Source organism: Ceratotherium simum, chromosome 1 (genome assembly GCF_057802395.1).
Source record: "Ceratotherium simum simum isolate JZ-2026a chromosome 1, ASM5780239v1, whole genome shotgun sequence".
NCBI lineage: Eukaryota > Metazoa > Chordata > Mammalia > Perissodactyla > Rhinocerotidae > Ceratotherium > Ceratotherium simum.
This window is the reverse complement of record NC_141900.1, coordinates 56,007,333-56,026,747: the sequence shown is the minus strand read 5'-3', so window position 1 is coordinate 56,026,747 and position 19,415 is coordinate 56,007,333. Positions and strand designations below refer to the sequence as shown.

Genomic DNA, 19,415 nt, shown 5'->3' with positions numbered 1-19,415 from the left:
ATACTTGGAATGCAAGAACGGTTTAACATATGAAAAGCAATCAATATAATACACCGCACTAGCAAAATGATTCTTAAAATCAGGCAAATTTAGAAGCACTGGACCCTTAACCTGCATCCTCAGAGCTTCCAGGACACTAGGCAGTTCAATTGGGAACCAAGGGAGTCTGGTAAGCCTATAGGTAGCACAGGGCTCCTTCCATCGGGGTAGGAAAATTCTAGGAGTCAACTGTAAGTTGGAATGAACATTGGAAAGTCTTTAGAGCTTGAGACCAAAGCAGGAACTTAGGGTCTATTTACCATCTCTACACCAAGGATGGTTTCAAACATACATTCCTTGGGTACAGATTCTATCCCAAATGCTGGGGTTCCAGAACTGCTGGTTGGAGTCATACAGTTCTTCAAAAAGTGTAACAGAGAATCCAGATCCTCTGAGGACTGAATCCTTTGCATATATGCTAAAATCATTTGGAGTGCATATCTTTTATTAGGTAAGGTTTTATTTTCACGTAAAAAAGTTAGCTCAATACCAGATCTGTTAGGCAACTGTTTTCACAGTGCACGCTGTGTAATTTTTGAGGCTTGGAAAAAGAGCACAGAACTCTTGACACATATGCCTCAACTGCTGACGGGTCTTTGGTTTCTTGGATTAATCATACATGAGATATACAAGCTATTAATCCCTCATTCTGGGGACACAGGGAGATCCAAACATGTCTGCGAATTCTCATAGAAGCTTGCGAAACAGAGCTGGTGAATCCTGACCCCTCCTCTTCATACACTATTTATTCATATGAGATCACAATTTCTGTTCCTCTTACAATCCATCCACTTGATTGGATAATGTGAGGAATAAATAGAATTATATAAAAATTAGGCCAAGACAAAACGTAGATTAAAATTGTTGAAGAAAACTCAAATGGTGGTCCATGAGATAGTCAAAGTTGAGAGGGAAACAAAATTATGAGGAGAAAATGCCTCCTAGGTCCTAAAAATGAAAGCTTTCACTCTTTAAAAACTGTTTTTAAGATTACCTTCTCTAACATGAAGGAAAGTCATGCTACTTTCGGTAGCATGTTTACTCGGTAAGTAGGCTAAATAGTTAAGCATTTTTTCCCCTAAGGGTTCTAGAAATTATTCCTCCTCCCCCCAAAAAATGTTTAAAGGTAAAACCTTAAAGGCTAAGACAGTAAAGTGATGTAGAGTGAGAAAAGTACTTCATTCAGTGCACACTGACAATTTTTTTAGTTCCATTCATAATTATAGTTAAAAAAAATCTCTTGCTATTTTTTGTTATGTTTTACTTAAATAGTTAGGCTCAAGAAAAAAATGTTAAATTTCAAAACCCGTAAAGTTATTACTGAATGCTTATATTCATTATAAATGTATATGTCTCTCCATCTATATACATATATATGTATCTGCTCTTTGATATGAACAACTCAAAACAATTTTAAAAGCTGTTCTTTTCTGTATTTAAAATGGCCCTTTTAAATATTTAGAAGTTCCACAGGTGGTGGCTTTAATGGAATTTTTCCCAGAGTAAATTTCTTGGATTGAAATTGCTCTAGTTCTTCTGCTGTTAGTTGATCCTTGGGGGTGAATAATACATTATCTGTTGTGGTAGTGCCATTTGAGACTGGGAGAGAGGTGGATATGCTGCTAATTCCAAAGCTGTCACTGGATGACTTGGAAAAAGCAGTGTGAGAATGCGAGCCTGGACTACCAAAACCAGCCACAGAACTGCTGCTTCCAAAGGCTGGGGCCACTGGAGCTCCAACAGGGCCTGCTGCCATGGAAGCAGGAAATCCTGAAAATCCGGGTGATCCAAAACCAGAAGCTGCAGGGCTTTTAAATGAAAATGAAGCAGCAGATGTGATTTCACGTTTCCCAAATCCGAAAGCTGGAGTAGAAGTAGTGATGGCAGAACTGGCAGAGGGTGCAGCTCCAAATGCTGGAGGATTCCCGAACACAGAAGTGCTTCCAGAAGGGGCAGTGGCAAATCCAGAGCTTGCTTTAAAACTAAAATTCTGAGCACTATCACTGCTGCTGTTATTCACTGGAAAACCTACAAAAGCCAGAAAAAGAAAAAAATAATCTATTATAATCAGAAAATATAGCCATATTAACCCTCCCACCCCCTACCTTTTTTTCTTATTTCTGCCAAGTTTGGATGTTGAGAAGCTTATTGGAAGGAAGAAGAGAAAAGTGAAAACGAGAAACTAGAGCACACCCACTAAACCCTGCTGTCCTGTCTTTCTGCCTTACGATCTCATGCGCATAGCCATTTACCTTCACTCAGGAGAGACAGCTTTGAGAAACCTCAGGGCTTAGGGAGTGGACTTTCACTTTCAGCTCCCCCCATCACACTGAAGCTGTGATTTGAGGACAATATTATGTTGTCATACACAGTGACAAGAAAGTCCTTAAAGGTGCTGCCACCATAGCTATGTATTCCTATGAAACTCTTGAAAACCAATTCCTAAAATATACCTCTAAAGCCTGAGCCATGAGGGCTTCCAAAGAACATGCCCATTCTGGCCCCATTTCACAAATGATTGATGAGCCAAATTCTTTGAAGCTTCATTATAGAAGGTGGTAGAATTTGCAAGGTGGTTTAAAATGGCGCTTAACATACATTCAGGCTTTATGATTTGAAACCAATAAAATCCTGTTTTTCTAAATCAGTGAAGTCCTGCATTTCTTTATTACTTACCTGGTGACCCAAATGTTACTGCTTGCCTACTGCCAAATCCAAATGTAGGTGCTGCTTGATTTACTCCATCCTTTACATCGGAGAGCTATAAAAAGTAGTAGGCAAATAACAAAGTACTTGATGAATAATTCTCAACTACCTTTTCTACACTTTACAGATAAATTCAATTTTTAAAACTTAAAAACGTGAAGTTAAATGTTTAACACAGAAAAATGCCTACAATATGAATATGCATAGAAAAAAATATACCAACCTCAATGAGTTAAGAATGATTGGCTGATGAACTATGGGTGATTCTAATTTTATTTATGCTTTTTAAATATTTTCTAAATTTCTTCAATGAACATATATTAAAATCAGAAAAATATTTTTAGTAACACATTTCAGTGTATACAGGTTGATCTGCACTTATCAAGAAATCTAGATATTAGGTAAGGGACCTTTAGAGGCTATGCAGTCTACTTTAATGCTTGAACTGAAGTTGATTCACGATTACATTATTAAAAGCTTACCACTAAAATCTATTAAACATTTCCTATTCTCTGAAAATACTTTATGCTCTTGCTATTTCCTGCTCTAGAAATGTCTTCATCTCTGCTTACTAAAATCTTAATCTCCCTTTCAAGGAACTTTTCACTTACTCCTTACCTCCAAGAAGCTTTTCCAAATCAACTCAAGCAGATATAATTTCTCTCATTTGGAAGCCCAATAGCATTTTTTAAAAATCAACTTCATTGAGGTATAATTTACATACAATAAAATGCATCCATTATATATATATATATATATATTTCAGTGAGTTTTGACAAACTTATAACTACCACCACAACCAAGATTTAGAACATTTCCACCACCTCTAAAAGTTCTCTTGTATCCCTTTCCAGTCAACCTTCTCCCAACCCCAGGCCCAGCGAACCACTCATCTGCTTTCTATCACTATAGATGAAGTTTGTCTTTTCTAGAGTTTCAGACAAATGGAATCATATAGTAGGTACCTTTTTTTTTTGTCTAGCTTCTTTCCCTCAGGGTAATATTCATTAACAGGGAAATTGATAAACAAATTATATTATAACCATACAGCAAATTAAAAGAATAAAGAATGAACTACTGATACATGCTCAGCCAGTTGTGGGTAGGCTGTCTCAGATCCTCACCTATGGAGGGGCCCCTAGGAAGGTGGCAAAGAGCAGGAACTTCCAACCAAGAGGGAAGTCCTGTAGTTCTTTGGACTCAGTTATCCCCTTCTACATCAGCTCTCAACTGTGGTGATGGTGGGCCACCTCTCACCACAGACGGAACACTTCTAACAAGTCCTTCTAAATTCAAACGGCATTATAACAATTGAAAGGTGGAAGGAATTAGCTTGCACAAGAGTCTAGTTATTTAGGAAGAATATATTTATGAAAGGGGTGGGGCTGGCGTTGGGACTGCCATATAGTCATTCACTAAGTTTAGGCAGCTACTACTCTCATATCCTTTTTCAGAAAGTAGGAAGTGAAAAAATTAAATTCTGAATGTAAATATCTTATTTGAAAATAAGGTTCTTAAGAACTTTTTATGGGGGTAGAAAAAAATCATAACTTTATTGACAGAGATAATGAATATGCTACAATCAGGATCATGTATTTTTGGAGACAAGTAGGTATATATCTCCTAAAGGCATTTCTGCATAAGACAAGGAACATATGGTGAGTTAAGTGTCCTTCAGTCATGCAAGTATACGTTAGTCTAAACGTGCATTCATATCATTTTCCAAAGCAATTTCTTTTTAAATGTTGATAACCTGGAATGCTTGAATTTATGTAATATTTTCCAATTTTCAAAACTAGTACTATCAAAGTTAAAAAACTTTACCCTAAGAATAGTTTAAGAAAAGCAAAATTATTTGTGCTTTTCTGACCGAGGAATAGAGAGAAAGCAATTCCAGGACCTTGACTCTAAATGATGATACAGTTCTTGAGAAGGTGTATATCAACTCTTCACAGAGAATTTTAGCTTTGCTTTCCAAATCCAAAGTGAAATTCTCTGCAAAAAAACCAATAGATAAGACACTTCCCTGTATAAAACTCTCCAATACTCACCAAAGCTATTTTAGTTGATGTATTTAGACTTTTCAGTTCATTTACCCTGCTCCTCCACTGATTTATTAACTGTTGGATGGAATTTAGCTGGAGAGAGAAGACAGAAAAATAATGAGTCAATATTGAGCGTTTAAGTTAATCTCTTCAACAACAACTTCACATCTTTATTTGCCAAAAATCACAAAAGTTTATAAAACATTTTTATGGCCCATAACTTGTAAAATTTGCATTGACTTGCCCCTATTTGCCAAAGATATTCCAGATGTAGTCCCTCTCCCTGTTCTCCAACTCCTTGTGTCTGGTTAAGAATCATAAGTACCTGGCAGCACAGAGTTAGTTATATTTGGATGGGAGGCGAACATGTGTACTAGTTGAAATGTAAGATCATGACTGCAAACAACAGAAAAATACAGAGTTTACATCCTTTCCTTTAGGTACCCAACTTACTCAAGCCCAGCTTTTTTATTTTTTGATATTTGATATGTAAGGATATTAATCTGTATAACAAACTGCATCTTATTTACCTTTGTTTTTTCTAGCATTCATTACAGTGTCTGCAACTAAGAGATGCTCCATAAAATGTATGTCAAATGATAAAATTTTGGGTTTGATTTCTGGGACTGATTGCTGGATATTTTGTAATAAAAATAATGACACTCAGGGGCTGGCCCCGTGGTGTAGTGGTTGAGTTCGGCACACTCCACTTTGGTGGCCCAGCTTTGCAGGTTCAGATCCTGGTTGCAGACCTACACCACTCGTCAGCCATGCTGTGGCAGCGACCCATATGCAAAATGGAGGAAGACTGGCACAGATGTTAGCTCAGGGCTAATCTTCCCCAAGCAAAAAAAAGAGGAAGATTGGCAACAGATGTTAGCTCAGCGCGAATCTTCCTCAGGGAAAAAAATGACATTCCTAGTTACTACAGTCAAAATATATTAGCACCATTTTAGATAACCAACCAACTCCAAAGAAAGTAAGTTTGAAAATAAAAAATGCCTTATCCTGAAAAATATTATAGACCTCATCCACTTTGTCAACACACAAGCAAGCCACGGCAGAGAAGACAGTAATTAGCAGCTAATCTGTTATGGAGGTAGAGGAATAGGAAACAAACTTACATAACTCTGTAAGTTATTGCTGGTTAAGAAGTTATGGTATTCAAGCCTCAACTCCTCTGGTGAAATGTCTGTAAAACCTGAAGCGAGGAATCAATTGGAATCTTTAAAATAAATACCAATACTTTTGATAGTATAGTAAAGCTAGAGGCGCTAGATAAGAAAATATGCTAATATTGATCATTAGAAAATTTTCATAATCATAAGGAAAAAATTCAAAGCCTACACTCGATTTAATGTTTAATAAATGTTTATTAAATTTAATGTTTAATAAACTTTATTCTAATAAAATTAGAATAAAATATAGTTGGTTATTTGATCTTTGAAGGGGGGAAAATTTTCTAAAGATAAATGGAATGGAAGGAATAACAAAGAAAAGAAAGAGTTGACTACATATACATTCAAACTTCTGTCTTAAAAAATATTCAGTATGTCAGAAACTACAATAAGCAAAATTAAAAGGCAAATGGTAAACTGGGAAAACCACAATTGTAACATATATGACAAGAGAAGAGCTAATGTCAATATATAAATAGCTCTTACAAATCAATAAGAAAAATAAGTTAAGACAGCCAAAGATAATGAATGGGCAATTTGCAAAAAAACTCAAATAGCCAGTAAATTAATGAAATTAAAAAGTTCAATTTAAAAATACAACTTAAAATAGAAAATGCTTTATTTATTAGACTGGCAAAAATAAAAAATGAATGATATTTACCGCTATTAGTATGTGGTGAAATGGACATCCTCCTAAATTGCCATTAAGGAAATTAAAAAGGTACAACTTTTCTGGGAGGAAAACTGTCAACAACTGCCAAATGCCTTAAAAATGTTCACACCTTCTGACCTTAACACAACTTCTAGGATTTAACTTCAGGGAAATAATCAGATGTGTAAACAAAGAACATGTATGAAGATGTTCATTCTAGTATTTTTAGTAATAGAGACAAACTGAAAACAACAAAGTAGAATACAAAATTAGATTATGATCCCAATTGTAAATATAAACAAGAAATATGTTTGTATCTGCATGTTTTAAAAGAAATATACTAAAATGTTACGGTTGTTATCTCTGTGAGATCAGGTGATCTTTATTTTATTTACATATTTCTGTATTTTTCAAGTTTTCTATGGCAATAGCTATAACTTTTATAATTAGGAAAACTTTTTAAGAAAGGAAAAAAATGTTCAGGATATTTTCTATGGAGAATTACTTGTAACCCAGATATCATTAACTCCAAGGACCCCTACCTCAGAATAAAGAAAAGACTAAACGTTCAAATCAGAACCCTGGATTCCCTCTAACAACTTGTCTTTACCATCTTTATTAACTGCTCAGGCCAAAAAACCTAGGAATCACTTTGCATTTCTCTTTCCCCATATCTACTGAATCAGCATCCTGCCAGTTCTAGCTCCAAAACAGAACCCGAATTTGATCAATTCTGTCTCCACTGCTAGTTAACTCTAACCCAGTCATTAGCAATTGTCTCCTAACTCATCTCTCCACCTCTATTTTACCCCCTCTTCCCTGCCCCCAACAGACCATTTCTTTTCACACAACAGTCTCAGTGAGCTTTTTCTAATCAGATCATATCCCTCTCCTGCTTAAAGCTCTTCATGGCTGCCCACTGCAATTAGGCCCAACATGATCCGGTCCCTGGCTGCCTCTCTGGCCTTATGTCATATTACTCTTTCCCTCATTTACTCTCCTCCAGCAATTCACGCCTCACTAGTCCTCAAACATCCAACTTTGTTCCCACCAGGGCCTTTGCACTAGCTACTCCTCTTGCCAGGAATGTTGTCCCCTAATCTTCCTGTAAGTGATAACTTCTCTTCATTCAGGACTCAGCTCCAATACTGCCTCCTAAGAATGGTTAATGACTCTATCGAAAGGAACATTGTCCCTCTAGTTACCTTCTCCTCTTCCAGCTGTTCTGCATCTGAACCACAGAACACAGAAAATGATTTGGGTGACTATTTTCTCAACTCTCTCAAAAGTGGTACCAAAAGTAGTATCATTCTAGCTGCATGAGAAAAGTTAACTCATTATAATGATGCCTATGGACATCAGCGGTCCTCCAACTTTTTGATTTCAAGACCCATTTACATTCTTAAAAATCATTAAGGATCCCACGGAGCTTTTGCTTACATGGGGTACATATATCATATTACCATATTTGAAATGAAAACTGAGAAACGTAGAAAATATTTATTAATACACTTAAAAATAAGAAACCTAAATAAAAAACAGTTTTCCAAAACAAAAAATAAAAATTTAGTGAGATGAGTGGCACTGTTTACGTTTGTAAATCTCTTTAATGTTTGACTTAATAGAAGACTGCTGGATTATTATATCTGTTTCTGCATTCAATCTGTTGCAATGTATTGCCTGGTCGAAGTGTAAGAAGAAAACCTGTTCTCATACAGATATGTAGTTGGAAAAGGATGACTTTAATGGCTTTTTCAGATAACTGGGGATATTCTTCTTTGATACTATACCAAAACTTGACAGGTAGTAGTTTCTTAAAGGTCAGCTATAATATGGATTCAAACCTTATTAATGAGATTTTTGTACTATTATATTAAATTCATTGGTTTATCTTGCGTTTTAAATGGGTTTTTCAGCCATGCATAATTTTGTAACATCATACATTGGTCACTTGGAAAATATTGGTTCACTGAGCTACCCAGAACTTCCAAATGCTGGCACATGTGATTTTACAATATCAAAAAACTCATATTTGTTAACGTCACTATTCATCTCATCAGAGGAGACTTGAAGTATTAAAACATTGTCATGCTCACAGTGGCGGAAAACAGTTTTGCATAATTCTAATTTTCACTTGAAAGCTTGAATTTTTTCATTGGCAATAAACACTGTCAGTTGTTTTCTTTGAAGTGACAGGCTCACTTCATTTATTTTTTTAGAAAATGTCACCAAATACCTGAGTCTAAATAACCATAGTTGTCAGTCATTCTTTCAAATAAAAATTGTCTGCGAAAAAAGTGACCAGGTCAGCTCACAACTCAAACGATCCCACCAGTGCTTTCCCTCAAGATAACCATCATATTCGAGTATGTGGCAGAAGCACTTTATGTGTGCTTCCCATTTTGTCACACAGAATATTAAAAAAGTGTGCACTCAAGGGTCGAGATTTAATAAAATTAATAATTTTTACCTCTTCATCAAGGACATTCTTAAGTGAAAATGGCAATAAAAACTTTTTTTAATTGACTACTAGTCTGCTAGTACAGTTTGTTGCCTCTACCTTAATTCATGCTAAGATAGAAAGAGTTTTACTGATCAATGCTTTTGCACCAACAGTGCAAATATCAACACAGTGAAAACGGCAATTAATGTCTTAGTATTATTATGAAAATATTTTTTTTTTTTTAATAATTTTATTTATTTATTTTTTTCCCCCAAAGCCCCAGCAGATAGCTGCATGTCATAGTTGCACATCCTTCCAGTTGCTGCACGTGGGACTCGGCCTCAGCATGGCGGGAGAAGCGCTGGGTCTGCGCGCGCCGGGGATCCGAACCCGGGCCGCCAGCATCAGAGCGCACGCACTCAACCGCCAAGCCACGGGGCCGGCCCTATTATGAAAATATTTTTGAACTTGTATAGCCCCTAAAAGTGTCAGGAATAGGGCTGCCAGATTTAGCAAATAATAATACAGAATGTCCAGTTAAATTTGAATTTCAGACATACAACAAATACTTTTTTAGCATAAGTTATGTCCCAAATATTACATGGGATACTCATATACTAACAATATTATTCTTTGTTTATCTGAAATTTAATTTAACTGGGTGTCCCATATTTTATCTGACAACCCTACTTAGGGATCTACACTTCACATTTTGAGAACCACTGCGTTAGGGCATTAGGCATTAGGTTCAATTCTGAACTGATTAAAAAAGGCTTAATACTTCTTTATTTTCTTTATAGAAAAATCACTATCTGAAATTATCTTATTTGTATTATTTATTGTCTCTCTCTCTCAAGAACATAAGCTTCATAAGGAAGGGATCTTGTCTATCTTGCTCATCAATATACCCCTAGCACTTAGAATACAGCCTGCCACAAAAGAAATTCAGTATTTGTTGAATGATTGAATGAATGAATAACTAAGGAGCAGTGTGAGGAGAATGAGCAGGTAGAGCTGAGACAGAGCAGAGATCCCAGAGTTCTGAGGGATTGCAAGAGCTCTCATCTGTTAGGTACCTGCTGTTTTCTCAACAGGGCAGAGGCCCAGGACCACCCAGGATGGGCTTAGAAAAGCGTAGTGGTCCAGATTTCAGCCCAGAAAGGGCTTAGGGACTACGGACAAAAGAAAATGGGAAGGAAAGGGGTATTCTAAAGAAATGCTATCCCTGTAGCCCAGCTAAGGCTCCTTACTTTCAAACCTTATCTCCAGGATAGGTTTCAACATGCCTTATGAAAAATAACTGTCTTTAGAAGGAAAGATAGGGAAGAAAGTGAGAACAGAATCAGGCAGCCAGAATCCGGTAGTCAATTAATAGCAGGCAGGATGTAACTCTTCTATTCACTGTAGGCAGCTAAGAGGTTCTAAGGCTGTACCTACAGGGAACCAAGACAGCAGAGCCTCTTCCTGAGCTTACAGAATTAAAATTGTGGTGGGTCCTGATTTTACTATTTTCTCATGAGAACTACATATTTTAAAAGAACTATATCTTCCACCCTCAACCGCTGAATTACGAAGTTCTGCTAGAATACTCGGATACTTTAAACAATGTCCAAACTCTCCCAACTGTAGATACATTTGTGGTTAATTTCTTTATTTGGGTGTGGTTTTGGCTTTAGAAAATAATAGTTGTAAAACATATTTTAAAAGCACACAATTTCTCAGTTACCTGAAATATTAGGTGTCTTTTTCACTGGTGAATAAACAGAAAACATCCATTGCCCTGATGATTCCCAAACCTCCATATCTTTTACAATTCCTTCCCTGAAAAAAAAAGAGCAAAAGATCTTTTTCATCTGCTTGTTAAAATTTATCACTTATAATTTTCAATGACTGAAATTTTAAATTGTAGTAAATATATAATTTTAGATTTTTCTATTATATTTTCTGGAGTGTTCTTTAAAGCAGAAGCTTATAGAAATATGAACTACATTTCATAATTATAAATATTATTATAATATCAAAGAAGTTCATAATTTTGGTTTCCCAGTACAATGAACCATTAACCAATACATTTATTAAGTGAGAACTATCATACCATATATATTTTATAGAGCTAAAATACAGTAAAATACACAATACTAACTTTAATCTTTCTTTGCTCATTATCATAAACATCAATGATCATTTAACTGGGAAAGATAAAAAGTACCACATAATATAGAACCATAAAATTTTTAAAGTGGGTAGGACTTTAAAGATCCTTTTTTCTAATTCTCACATTTTGCAAAAGGGGAAATGGACCCATGTCCATACAGTTAACTTGTCAGCAAAGCTGTGGATAGATTCAGCTCTAAATTAAACGTTCCCTCCACTGCCAATGCTACAATTAATAAAATGACAGATACCACAGAGAATATTGTATCAAATTTAGGATTTTTACAACATCAAATATAAGAAGGAGAGTTTCATTTGTTCTTTTACTTTTTTTTCAAATCAATTGTATATGATGCATGGCTCAAAATGTTTACCACTGGTTCTAATTTTGTTATGGGAAGTAAAGACTAACGAGTATATTTAAATTCTGTCCTAGGAGCTGGGAGCTGAGGGAATAGTTACAGACAGTCAGGCACTGTTTTGGCACCAGTCATAAATTCTACCTCGGCAATCTACTCCACAATAATGAAGGAAATCAAGTGAACTCAGTTTGAATGGGGTAACTGAAGTAACAGTTTTAGAAAGAAAAATACCAGATGCTATAAGTGAACTCCAAAATCACAAGTTGCTTTAAATTACCTCATACCTTGTGAAGAACTCATAACTTAGAACAAACTTCAGCAGGACTACCTTAGAAAGATATTCACAATACAGTGTTATCAAAAGAAAAGTGGAAAAAGCATAATTAGCCCTAAGAAGGCATTGTACTGCTATGGAAAGATGACATAATTTTAAGTGAAATAAAGTCTAGTACAATACATGCAAAATAGTGGTTATCCCTGAGTAATAGGATCATTGATGCATTTTCTTCTTTTTTCTTATTCTGATTTTTTAATAATGTATTACTTCTTTTTTTAAAGAAAATATTGTAGGTACTTTTGAAAAAATAAGCAAATGTGTAGCAATTTTTCTGAACGCTTTCACTTACAGAAGTTTCTTTTCATCTTTATCCTCATCAGAGCTAGGTGAAGCAAATGGGTTCTGAGACAATCCAAACCCCCTGTTCCTGCTAGCTGAAGCTCCAGAATCAAAAGAACCAAAAGACGGCTTTTCTTGATCTCTGCTGCCCCCCCATGGTGTAGATTTGGAGAAACTGGATGGCTGGATAACACTGGAATATCTCTGGCTAGTGGTATTCCATCCATGTCTGTTACTACCTGAAATAAACAATAATTTTTGGATAAATGAATTTTTGAATAAATTTTGGATAGATGGCATGTAACCTAAATCATAAGCTCCTTCAGGATAAAAAGCTGTGTCTTTATCATTCTTTGCTCCCCCACTGGGCCCTATATAGTAGTTAAGTCTGAAAAACGGACAATGTATTAAAGAGTTTATTGAATATAAAAGATTGATTCTACCCTCTGTCCTTGATTAGATGCTTAAATCTATTTGACTCAGTCTTCCCTCTGGCAAAATACCACCTACCCACCTATCTTTCATAGGGAGATTATAGAGGTAACTTATGTGTGAATAAAGTGCACTGAGTTCCTCTAGTATGAGCAGATTTCTAATATTTTATAACTATCAAAATGAGCCAACAGAACTCTCTCCTCTCTATCTCTATATTTAAAAAAAATCTTAACACTTCAACTATCTCATTTATTCACCACTTCCTAGTTGGGGCCAACATAATCACCTTGTTTCTGTCCGAATTAGGAGATGTGCCATTAAATATATTAAAAACTGTAGTGATGGGAGATATACTCCTTTATGAAAATTCATCTCCCAACTCTAAAATTACTTAATAAAACCAAAGAGAAAAGGGAGCAAATTGCTGGACCAGATTCCTCAAGCAGAGGTTAATGGTATTTTATTTTCCTAAAGTTCCAAATCCTTTGAAGGATGACACAACTGAAACAATTCATTCCATCTTTTGTACATAGCTTTTGGCCTTCATATGTATTAATTCCAGAAGCATTCATCTGTTTCTGGGAGCTAAATACACTGTTTACTTAAATTTTATTTACACTTTTTTCATCTTTCAATCCATCCATTCAACATTTATATTCTAATTACTACATTTAGAGTGAGTTTCCACAGAACGTCAGATATTATGTTCTGTTGTTCCTGGAAATACACTCAACATTTATGAGATCCGAGTCCTAATTTTTGGTTTGGAATATTTCACCAGACCAATCATGGGTGATGCAAAAAGACTATCTTCAAGAAGAGGGATCAGACGTGAATCCACAATGCAACACAAGGTTTGAAGGTCAGAGAAATGGCCCTAAAGGAGGGAAGGGAGGAGAGAGGAGGAAGAGGGTCAGCATCTTGTGATACCTTTAACTACTAAGTTCCAATCCTAACAAAGATAAACCTAACTATTCATCTGACGTTTAAAACTTGATGTTGTACTATGGTTTCGTGTCTGAGCCCTCCTCTCCTTGAAGATAGTCCTTTTGCATCATCCACAATTGGTGTAGTGAGATATTCCAAAAGCTTCGACAATGACTTAGGCCCAGGGAGCACGTCAACGTGGTCCCCACACTCCCTTCTCTCATAGCCCAGAGTTCTTCACTGAGTGTCCCACTCTCCCACTTCCACCCCAAATTTTATGAGCATGTGCATTTGTCTCAGGTATGGCCCTGTGGCTTTTATTAGATTTTCAAAGGAGTTCGCGACTTCCCCAAAGTTAAGAGTCCTGACTCTGACCCCAGTTGCTAGCTTCTCCCTAGAAAAAAATTCGTTAAAAATTTTATTCAAGGTGTCAAGGGAAAAAAACAAGTACCTAGAAAGGTAGTAAAGCGAGGAGGTGTCTGGGTCGACCTAAGTCAATTCTGCGAACCACTGTCACCCACGGACAAGGTGATTTTGACACTTACTTCCGACTTAAAAACTCATTATTCGGCTTTAGTACCCAATGCCAAGCCCTTATATTCATCTGCTCAACAAAATCCGACCCAGTGCCTAATATGCGGATAAACACTTTGGAGAGACTGTGCCCGGCCCGGTAGGCGGGGTCGGCGAGGGGGACGACGCGGGCACGTCCGCGGCACCTGACCGCTGGGCCGAGCGGCGGGCGCCACGCGGGACGCCCGTTCCCCCCCAGTAGGGCCCCCACGCCAGGTCTTCCCCGGCTCGGCTGGCAGCGGAAGATAGAGGGGAACGTCACCTGAAGGCTGCTGCTGCCGTCCCCCGCCCGCACCCCCGGAGCGGGGATGTTCGTTCCAGCAGCGGTCTCCAAAGCGACACCGGCCTTGAAGGAAGAACTGACAAATGGTCATTGCGACGGCGTCGCCGAGGAGCGGTCTTCAGTCGGCACCCTGGGCGAGCGCAGAGCCCAAAGCAACCGAAGGTCCCGGCCCGCTACTGTGACGTCATCTTCTCGCGTCCGGGAAAAGCCCTTTCTCTCCTGTCCCGCCCAGTGCGATGAGAGGCGGGGACTTTACCTAACAGGATTTAAGAACAACTGGACCGCCCCCACGCCGTGAGTGTGGCCTGGGGAGGCGGAATCCTTGAAAGGTTACTTGCGGGAGGAGGCGCGTTTGACTCGTCCGGGCCCCCGGACTTCCAGGGAGGCTTGAGGTCCGAAATGAGAGGAAAGCGGTTCAGGCAAACCCAGAACTTCAGCAAGCAAACCTCCTCCTCCCTGCGAGGAGGATTAACTGTGGTTTGAGAAACCGAGTCATACTTTTCATTTGTAACTGCTGAGAAAGTAAAAATCTGCCCAGCCCTTCATCAGGGTGCTTAACAGTCAGATAAAGCCATTTGTAACATTAACGGGAAACTGTTTCTTTTAAGGACAGACTGCAACTGAAAAGTATCCTGACAACTCTCATCTTTGGATGAGTACTACATTCTTACACACTGAGAAACCTTGTTCTTTAAGGTCCACGTAAACGTTGCTGTTTGAGATTATATTAGTAAGAATGAAACATCTCACTCCTGCCGGGAGGATCTAAGACACTGACATAGAGAAGCAGCCTCGATTTCTTCCCGGGTGCAGAGCTTTAGATAAGGGGTTCCTGAAAAGAACATTCCATGTTTTCTTAACTTTGTAGTTTCCACGGAAACATGACCCTACATCCACTTCTCAGTCCAGATCTAATGTTGAGGCCTTTACACATAGCTCTGCTTTGCTTTGATCCTATGAAAACTGTTTTATTCAAATTTCACATAAACTCCCCCTTCCCCACAAATCCTACAACTATCTTGTCTTTTGTATGGTGAGACACCCTATAGTTCCCGTGGTGTGCAGTCTCCTTGGTTGCAACCAGTCAATAAAGGAGACTTTGTTGGATTACAGGTTTGTGCCTGGTGGTTTAGGATGATTGGCCATTGTTCTTGCTCACATACTTTGGATTTTGAAGACAGCTGAATCTATAGGAGCACTGGGAATAACTGGTGCAACCTAGTTTATTTTTTAAAAATCAGTTTCACTTATTTTGAAACAAACTTATGGGCAAGTTACAAATATAGTACAAAGAACTTTTTTCCTGAACCATTTGAGACTATATTGCAGACCTGATGTCCCATCAGCCAAATACTTACTGTTTGCTACAAACAAGGAGTTCTCCTACGTAACCACAATACAATCACCAAAATCAGGACGTTAGTATCAATGCATTCTATCTAATCCTTAGATTTCATTCATCTTTTGCCAAATGTCCTAATAACGTCCTTTAAAGGAAGAAGATCTAGTTGAGAATTATTGTTGCTTCACTCACATTTTTTTTAGTCTCCTTCATTCTGGGACATTTCCTCAGTCTTTCCTTGACTTTCATGACCTTGACACTATTAAAGATTACAGCTAGTTATTTTGTAGAAGTTCTTTAATGCAGATTTACCTAATGTTTTCTCACGATTAGATTCAGATTAGGCATCTTTGGTAGGAGTATCACAGAAATGATGCCATGGTCTTCACATTGCACCTATCAGGTTGTGCACAATTTCAATTTGTCCCATTACCTGTGATGTTCACTTTGATCACTTGATTACAAGGTGGTGTCTGCCAAGCTGCTCCACTGTAAAATTACTCTTTTCCTCTTTGTTATTAATAAAGATTTTCTGGGGAGATACTCTGAAGTATATAAAAAATCTCACTTATTGGTATCAGTATGGACTTATGGTTTCCAATTTTATTCAGTGGGATATAATCTGTTACTATCATTTATTTTGATGCTAAAATCAGCCCCAGTTTGGCCAGTGGGGAGCCCATTTAAGCTCTATTGTCCTTTTTACATATCCCATGATTCTTCAGGCACTTCTTCACTCCTTGGACCAAAAGATGCTCCAGGCTCATCTTACGCTTTCCCTACTCCAGTCCTGGATCAGCCATTTCTCCAGGGAGCCCTGGGTCTTTTTGATGGTACTTGGAAGCCAAGATCTGAGCTCTAAGTTTGCTCATTGCTATTGTGATGTCCTTGCTTCTGTGGGAAAAGAGGGAGAATTCCCTCCCTCCCCCTTTCCCCTTTTGGTTCTTCTGGCCAAATAATTAAAATGACATGAGGCAGGTTAGCAGGAGAAAATCAAACTAAGTTTAATACATGTACAGGGGGCATTCACATAAGTATGAAGAATTCCAAAGACAGTCAGGCAAAATGACTTTTTATATGTCTTTCTGGACTAAGGAGAGGGAGACAGAGGTCTGAAACTTCAAAGGGGGAGAAGGCAATTTACAGGAAGAGGAAAAGAGTTAATATTTGGTAAACAAATGTTTGCTGAGCCATCTATAGACAATGGGATCTGAGAGAGATCTTTTGATAAAATGGCCCTTGCTAGATGCCTTCCTGCCTACTACACCTAGAATTATCTATGGTGATAGCTCCTTCCTGGGACAGGCCCTTCTACCTTAAATTCTTTTAGGCAATTTGGAGTAAGGTCAAATGTTCTTCCTGAGTCTTCTGAGCCTTGATTGTCTTCAGCTCAAAATAATCTGCATACCAAAGTGGCACAACTTGGGGAAGCCTGCCCTGAACCCCATCACTCCCAAGCCCTTTCATGGGCATTGTTAAGGAATACATACTACAGACAGACATACATTTACATCAATACATATTTCTGTATCTATAGATATATTAAAAACTGTGAGTTTCCACTGATAACCCCCAATTCCAGCCCAAGATAACAGGATTCATTTAATTTTTCTCCAATATTTCTAACTTCCTTCTTTGACACAAACTTGGCTCCCATTATTCTTAACATATTTATTTTGAGCATTCCCCTTGTATTAACAAATCTCTCATTGTGGCCACTGACTTCTCATCCATGGTAGCATGTGTAAGGACTCTGCTGGGATCAAAGACCTAAAATAATATCAGTGGTGGCTGATGCTTAAATGAGAGTGAGCATGGTGCTCGGCGAAAGTGAAGAGGTGGGCAAGGCCAGAATCTCGACTGAGATCATTCAGGTGGAGTGCTGTGTGAGATGATGAGAACCTAGGTCGGAGGCATGCAAAACTCGGTAGTGATCAGTTAGGGGAGAGGTAGGTGGAAACCAGGAGAGTGGTGTCACAGGAAGTAAACTTCTCGTTTTAAGATGGCAGAGTAAAAATACTCTGCCTTCCTTTCCTCTTGAAAATCATCTCAAAATAAGAGGGAAAACAAGCAAAAACATCATCTTTGATTATACTAGGAGATAACCATAATCTTAAACCACAATTTATGAAGACTGAATGCACATAGAAGAAGAGTAAATAGTATATTACCTAGAAGAGAGGAAGGAGGTCAGATTCTTGTAAGGTGGACACTGATGTCCCCAGAGAAGGCTGAAAAGCCTCAGGAATTAAGAGCCACCAGGTACCACAGAATGGGGGATTGTTTGAAAATCTGTATGAAGTGCAGTTGGAACCTAGCTCCATAAATCCATCCAGTGAGGTGACTATCCCTCCCTGATGGGAGATAGGTTTTTTCTTGAAAAAAGGGAAGAGAGGTTTCAGAGTCCAGGACATTAAGTAAAGAGGGACAAGTGATGGTACTGACAAAAGGGGGACTAAGCTATGGTTATTGAATGGTGAGTTAGAGCTCTTGTCTGAGCTCTAGAAATCCTGCAGCCAGGTTTAGAGTACCCCCCTTCCCAACTTGCCCTCCCCCACCCAAGGGACAGAAGTTTGGAAGGTTATTTTCCAGAGAATTAAAGATCACAGAAAAATATCTGTGGATCTCTCATGGATCCTCCCCCAAAGTAGGTGGCCATTCCCTCATATGATGAAGTTCAATGATAATTAAGCTCACCTGTGTACACAAAAATTATCAACTTTTAAATGTCTCATTTTAAATATAAATACACAGCTGGGGCCAGATATTTGAGGAAAGATTCCAACAGGAAAATGCAAAAAGAAGTCAGAGGAAGCAAATACAGCAAAAGTATAAAAAATGTTAAAGAAACTAAACTATCCTCAGAGAGGCTAACATGAAACAAGAACAGCATGCTATATAAAAGAACAATCATAAAAAGTGCTCTTGGAAATTACACATGGATAGTGGAAACAAATTCAAAGAGGGTTGGCAGATAAAAGTCAGGGAAATCCCCTACAAAAACGGAATAAACCACATTTTGAACCTCATTTTACAGCTTTGTTATTAGGGCACACTTAACCTCTGTAAAGTAAAAAGTTTTCTAGTTAGTAAGGATAACACTTCAATTTTCCAGCACAGATTTTTTATTTTTATTTCTCCCAAAGTAGTTTGAATCACCTTGGAAAGAAGGAAAGTTAAGAAGATAAAAGTAGATTCAAGCTTTTAAAAGTTTTTTTAAGGCAATTGGAAAGAGAAAGGGGGATATTTAAAGATTTATCAAGTGTTGAATGATACCTGTAAAATGGCCTTTCAGATTACCAAGTTATTGGGACTTCGTGAGAGCTGGTTTGGTGCCGTGTTGGAGTGGATTGGATTTTCTGAAGTGGTTGGTATATGTTAATAGTGCCACCCTTAAAAAACAAAATTTATTTCAAATGTAGCCTGGCCTATGTAGCAAATCCAATTTTTTTTTTTTTTTTTTTTGCTGTTAACAGTATATAAGGCAAAAGGAATATAGACTGCTTGGCTGAATAATTGTTCATTATATGGCTCATTTTCATGATTCAAAATTTTCTATTATACCAGGTTTTTGAAAGTTAGGTCACAATTGCTGTTTTTCATTACAATTTTTTTCAAGACATTAAACTTTCATGTTAAAGTTGTGACTTTCAAAAGTAT

At 37.6% G+C, this 19,415-nt stretch overlaps 1 protein-coding gene across 1 annotated transcript; it reads right to left on the bottom strand.

Moving 5' to 3' along the window:
- Positions 1-1,199: 1,199 nt before the first annotated feature.
- On the bottom strand, positions 1,200-14,595 carry NUP42 (nucleoporin 42). Its single transcript, XM_004418924.2, has 7 exons — positions 14,393-14,595; positions 12,206-12,434; positions 10,790-10,884; positions 5,915-5,991; positions 4,797-4,883; positions 2,716-2,800; positions 1,200-2,067 (listed from the first exon to the last, which is right to left on the bottom strand). Exons 1-7 carry the CDS (start codon positions 14,502-14,504, stop codon positions 1,490-1,492), a joined length of 1,263 nt encoding a protein of 420 aa, XP_004418981.2. The 5' UTR covers positions 14,505-14,595; the 3' UTR covers positions 1,200-1,489.
- Positions 14,596-19,415: the final 4,820 nt, after the last annotated feature.